Below are 6,190 nucleotides of genomic sequence, written 5' to 3'. Positions count from 1 at the left end.
ACACAGGTTAGGGAGATTGAGATCTATCTAATCCGGATGAATTTGCTTACATTGTTCCGGAGTCACGTTAAAAGTTTCACAATCGACATAAGTGATTTTTTCCGTAGAATTAACTCCTGTATAAAAATTCTCCAAAAATATAATGACCTGAAAAGACCTCTGGCTCCCTGAAACTACGGCTAACAGGTTACATCAAAACTATTCTGGAGGGTTTCAAATTAAAATAACTAATTTTCATTTTCTTTGGTTTGTCTTGTCCGTGTTATTTCCCCCACTCGTCCAAGCGGGTTGTATTCCCGTATCACTGTTACTGTTCTCAAGCGTGCCCATAATGTGACCTCTTGGAACATATCAGAGGTATGAATTTTTGCGAATGTTTTATGTAATTTATTGACAGTACAGTTACTGTAGATTTGAAGTGGATAGAATTCACTAGTCTGCGATTTGTCAAACTGTCCTTTGAGTTACGTGAACGTACCCAGTTAGCTAAGGACTTGTTTTTTTTTTCAGCAAATCCGGTTCTTCATTCTACAAATTTCATAAGATAAAGAATTTTCTCTTATGACAAGAATCTTTATTTAATTAAGAATCAAGACCCCAATCTTACAATATAAACTGGTATTCATAGAAATTACTGAAAAAATAAACCAAAAGTACTGTATAACTGGACTGATTATGAAATCATCTACAGTATCTTGGCTGTAGCAAAAAACGTCAAGTAAAAATCGAAGACAGCTGAGTTTTGTTGAATTTTTTTACAATTTGGTTTTATCACTAACCTAAACGCCAGTTGCTTACATCATGGCTGTTGACGATATCCTATCAACGTTGGCTGTCTCAAGGCAGTGTTTGTTAACAATACACTGATCTCCACCCCGGTTCTCTCTCTTGCTGTTGGTGTCGAATGAAGAGCAAGACTGGCACACATTCCATTTCCTACGCCACAGATTGTCGGGTGGGGGAAGTCTGTATATCTTTGATTACCATATGAAGTCTCAGAAAAATGTTTATTTAAAATAATTACACCTGAAAGATAAACTTCAGTGTTCAACAAATCAATGTACGTTTAATTTATGTAACTCGTTTTGGATATTTTTCACACTACATTCCAAAGGCTCATATTCCACCGTAGTTTCCTAAAATATGGTGTCAAAATATTAAATTAGTTTATAAATTCTGGAAATAAATTTTATTTTAAAATTAAGGATAGTGAATTAAATAATATACTGTATGGCTTCTTTCTTATTCTTATATATGGCATTAAGTCCGTAGAAACCTCACATAATGATGAATACAATCTCGGGTAGGTTACCTACCCAATGCCAAAGATTCGACTTCCAATACAACCTCCATCTGATTTGTAACTGGTTGAAGATACAAATTAACAAACATCAAACATCTAATAATACAAGATGATTAAACATGGTCGTAAACTGGGTGTTGAACGATGTTGATAAGATGCTATGATTTTGTTGGCGATTGATGTAGTTTGTCCTAGAAGCAAAAAATTATTATTCTTTAATAGTTGTTCAACCATTGAGCCTTGATGTATCACTGGCGAGGATCACAGCTAAACTATTTGGACCTGAACTGTTGACACCAGATCCTGAGGTGAATCTGTTGGATTGCGAGTTGATGTTGGTAGATCCCGCGTTAAAGTTGCTTGATCCTGAATTAAAGATGCTTGATCCAAAGCTGAGGTCGCCGGATCTTGAGTTAAGGCTATTAGATTGTGTGCTGAGGATGCCAGACCCAACGAAGTCAGTTGATCCTGAAATAAAGCTATTGGCTCCAGAACTGAAGGGGCTGACAACTGAGTTCGAGCTGCTGATTATGGTGCTTCCAATTATTCCTCCATCAATTATGCCTCCGTCGATGATTCCTCCATCAATTACTCCACCGTCAATGACATTTCCGAACTGAGGTACGGGTTGGGTCAGGAAGGTCTGTGGAGACTTGAAGACCTGGCGCTGGGCTCCTTGTGTGTCCTGGAAGCTCTGGCTAAGGATGTTTTGCGTGCTGCTGAAGACCTGATTTTGAGGTCTTTGCGAGTTGCTGAAGACCTGATTTTGAGGCTTTTGTGAGCTGCTGAAAACCTGATTTTGAGGTCCTTGTGAGCTGCTGAAGACCTGATTTTGGGGCGTTTGTGAGCTGCTGAAGACCTGATTTTGAGGCCTTTGTGAGCTGCTGAAGACCTGAATTTGAGGCCTTTGTGAGCTGCTGAAGACCTGATTTTGAAGCCTTTGTGTTCCGATGAAGCCTCGATTTTGAAGGCTCTGTGCGCCGATGGAGGTTTGGCCTCTTTGCGAGCTACTGAAATCACTACTTTGGAAGGTTTTGGGGCCATTGAAGCTTTGACTTCCAAAGGTCTGTTTGTTGCCAAAGACTCGCTGGTTGTTGGCACTACCGCTGAAGGTTTGGGCACGGGCCGAGTTATCGGAGCCGTCAAAATTGTTGTAGTTGGCAACCTCGTTGCCGGCCTCCTCGGTGACGATAGCCTGGAACCCTAACCCGCCCTCCACCGTGTATCTCACCACCCTAAGGACGGAAATATTTTAATATGACACTGGAGAGCAGTGTCTGTGTTGACGTCGGCCTTATTGGAATATCCTAGTTATCAGTTTCCGTTCAAGTAATTTGCGTTCTTTGATTGCATTTCATATGAAATATATTTTCATGGTTATTGTTTTAACGTTTTGCTACCATATCTTTAAACAGGAGATTTTAATTATTCATTCATGAGAGGATATGGCAAAAATTGCACGACGAGGCTTTCAAATGCACTCATCAAATTGGAAACTTTTTGCACTAATTCATGAAGAAATTAACTTTGATCTTGAGACCTACAAGACAACACTAGATATTCAAGAGACACTCACCGGAAGAGTCCGTTAGGCTGGAGCCAGCGGGATTCTCCGTCGGTCCGTCCAGACGGGGAGAGAGACTGCTTGTGTTCCTTTACATCACCAGATTCCGGCACGTTCACCCCATACCCGAAATCATAAGACGTCGCCGGCTGCAAATGAAACGTCAGTGGATGTATTGATTGATTTCTGTTCGTTATCTACTGTTAAATTACGAGTAGTTATTATCCCAACCTTGGCTCGAATTCCTAAAGGTCGTACGTTAAATTTTCCTCAAAACGAGATCTAAGAATTCATTTCACTGGCTGACATGAAAAGTAATCTTCAAAATGGCATGATAATTACAGCAATCTTCCACTGTATATAATATCTGAACAGCATAATGTTTATATAGAGATTACATTTTAGTGTTTTGTGACACGAGCACTGCGCTAATGGATTGTACTGTACACGTAAGAAATGTCAATCGATAGGTTTGAATGTGTGTTTTGGTGATTTGTGGAAACATTTGGCTATTGTTTCATTAGAAATTTAATGTGGCACATAACACCATTTATAATTATAAACTGTGTAAAAAGAAAATGTCACCTGTTGATCACCCAAGTTGAACTGTGGCGCCGCCATCGCTGTGGCCACCAGCATCAGCACCAAACTCGGACGGAACTGAAAGAAAAGGTACTTCAAAAAATAAGGATATTTGCCCTCGTAAAGATGGAAACGGTAACTCGCTTTGCGGTCTTGAAGAAACAGGAAAATTTATAACAAGAACGTTACTTGTATGTTCTGACTCGGAACATACGAGCAACACTCAGAATTTCTGAGTTTTTTAGTTCTTTTTGTTTGTTTTTTATACGCTTCTTACAAAAGAAAAGTAGTTTCAACACGCACAACAGTTGAAGTAAAAACGTCTATTTGTGTATTAACCAACATGAAAATCATCGTACATAGCCTGCTAAGTAGGTCTCGGCGTGATAATACATTCATTAATACTGGGCTTCATCATCTGAGCTATGTGGGTCTTGCAAGGTCACCGAATTTTCCAAAATGTGAATATTGTAAAAGATTTAGTTCGTGATCAATAAGTGTTATGTAGCCTGCATAAAACAAGAAGAAAATTATGAAAGAAGCATTATTATTAAAAGTTGCAAAAAATACAAACATATATGGGATACACACTGATTATTAAATATGAAACCGTAACAATATGCTACGGTGACATATTTTAAGAGCTAAAGACAAAATTATATAACGACTTACCACCATGACTGTGGTCATAGCAGTGGGAGGACTGTAGTGTGGAGTCGGTATGTCTGTCTGTTTATATATATATAGGCGAGAAAACCCTTTCCCTTGTGGCAGTGGCCTTGACGATGCCATTGTCGTGAAAGGGTATTGGTTGAGAAACTGGGCGACACCTGAAGAAGTTAGTACACTTAGGTATATGTCGACAGGTACTAAGTATACACAGGCAAGGGGCACTCAGAGGAATAAATATTTAATACGTATTTACGCTATAATTTTATTTGGAGTGGTGTTTTTTAGAAACCATAACCACTCCGCAAAGAGCATTTGAACAGACAGGTGCAGATGGGAGAGCATTGGCAAGATTTGTTGGCCTATGGCTTGAAAGTTTACATGTCACTGTTGTCTCACCTCCGGTAGTCTCGGTGGTGATGTTAATGATATGAAATTGTAATATAAGTTGTAATATTTTTTTTTTTACTTTGGTGTGAGATCCCCATTCAGTTATTTTCTACCCGTACACGTTATGGCTGGCATGTATCTCATCTTACTTCCCTGAGTAGCTTAATGCCTCCTCATCATCCTGTATCCTGTCACTGTATTTAGCGTCCTTAAGTCAATACTGGTTGTACGTACACATGGGTTAAATTATTTTCGATATATAACTAGGTTTTCAGAAGATATTACAACTCGTATATTGACTCCTTTTGATTTCGCTAATTGGTTTTCGGCAGTTGACACTATATACGTCCTAAATATGAAGCTTTTATTCTGACTTATGGGCAGTATTCTATTTCACTTTTACTCAGGAGATACAATTTCCAGTTATAGTACAACTCACCCCTATCGCTTCCTCCGTAATCACCGTTTTTCATCACATTACATTTAGTCTTAATTGAGGTGTTGACGATTGGAGGGACAGGCGGAATTTGTATACTTGCTTACTAACTACAGCAGGTGAAACTATATGTACTGTGCAAAAATAATCTGGTTGCTACCACTGTTTGTGTAAGTTTTATGATCCAGAGGCTATTCTCAGACAAAAAATAATGAAACGCATTTATTAGTATAGTAAAGAGAACAGAGCACAAACCGAGGGAATGGGGCCTATGGCCTGTGTAGGATCCCTCCATTTTTCTTGATAATTTTGTTGAGGGCTAATTTGCAGCCCAGTCTCTATCTTGATTCCACAGCTTGGACTGGTAGACCGTTCCTCGGTGTGAAAAAAGTATTTCTTTATATTTGTTTTGCATGATAACTTGGCGAGCTTGTAGTTATGTCTCCTCATGTTAGTGGTGCGTGACATCACACAGAGATGACCTGGGTTCAAGTTTTCCATCACTTTAAGGATTTTGCTTGTTTCAATGAGATCTGCCCTATTGCGTCGTGTCTGAAAGGTTGTTAGGTCCCCGGGTTACTTGGATAATCGAGATGACATAATTCAGGAATCATCTCAGTAGCTGTGTTGCCTTTGTTTCTTCATATACCATTTGGGTTTATTTTAGAGATTATAATTTTATTTATTTATTTGTTCCATTTAATATTGTCATTCGTATTATTGTTATAGATATTGTGGCAGTCTTATTTTCACACTCCACCACAATTTCTTGCTTTATTAAACATTTGCATTCACTTCTAATTCTGTCGAGTTTGGTGCACGCATTATGAACTTCGCAATATGAAGGTAATTTAAATAAACACCGATGAAATTTATACCATGTTCCAATACCAGTGGCAAGAACTTTATCGAAGTGGTGTCACCTTGGTGTAGTATGGTGTACTCTGAATTTTAACTTCTGGGATGCATACTGTGTGTGTGTATACAGTACTGTATATTATACACCGATTCGTCCCAAACTTTTCTCTCCTTTGACTTTGTTTTTGTTTCGCAAAGGGGACAGATGATCCACCAGCCTGAAGTAATATAGACAATCCCATAACAGGTTTGTCAACAGGAGTACACACGACACCCACCAGTCACCGCCAACCAACCTATACGCCACAGTTTCTCCCTGACCTCATCATCCACCATCGGACATCACAGAAACGACTGCTGAACTTTTTCATCCACATCTCGAAACTTG

General features: G+C 39.0%; 1 protein-coding gene across 2 annotated transcripts; it reads right to left on the bottom strand.

The window, feature by feature from the left end:
- Positions 1 to 1,204: 1,204 nt before the first annotated feature.
- On the bottom strand, positions 1,205 to 4,145 carry LOC121868689. 2 transcript variants are annotated; one of them, XM_042369527.1, is made up of 5 exons: positions 4,122 to 4,145; positions 3,453 to 3,527; positions 2,880 to 3,016; positions 2,064 to 2,538; positions 1,205 to 2,030 (listed from the first exon to the last, which is right to left on the bottom strand). In XM_042369527.1, exons 1-5 carry the CDS (start codon positions 4,137 to 4,139, stop codon positions 1,530 to 1,532), a joined length of 1,206 nt encoding a protein of 401 aa, XP_042225461.1. In that variant the 5' UTR covers positions 4,140 to 4,145; the 3' UTR covers positions 1,205 to 1,529. The 2 variants fall into 2 exon arrangements, with proteins under 2 accessions (XP_042225461.1, XP_042225460.1); XM_042369526.1 differs by having other exon boundaries at positions 1,205 to 2,538.
- Positions 4,146 to 6,190: the final 2,045 nt, after the last annotated feature.

Source organism: Homarus americanus, unplaced genomic scaffold (assembly GCF_018991925.1).
Source record: "Homarus americanus isolate GMGI-L3 unplaced genomic scaffold, GMGI_Hamer_2.0 scaffold30535, whole genome shotgun sequence".
In the NCBI taxonomy this organism is placed as follows: domain Eukaryota; kingdom Metazoa; phylum Arthropoda; class Malacostraca; order Decapoda; family Nephropidae; genus Homarus; species Homarus americanus.
This window is presented reverse-complemented; position numbering and strand designations above follow the sequence as displayed.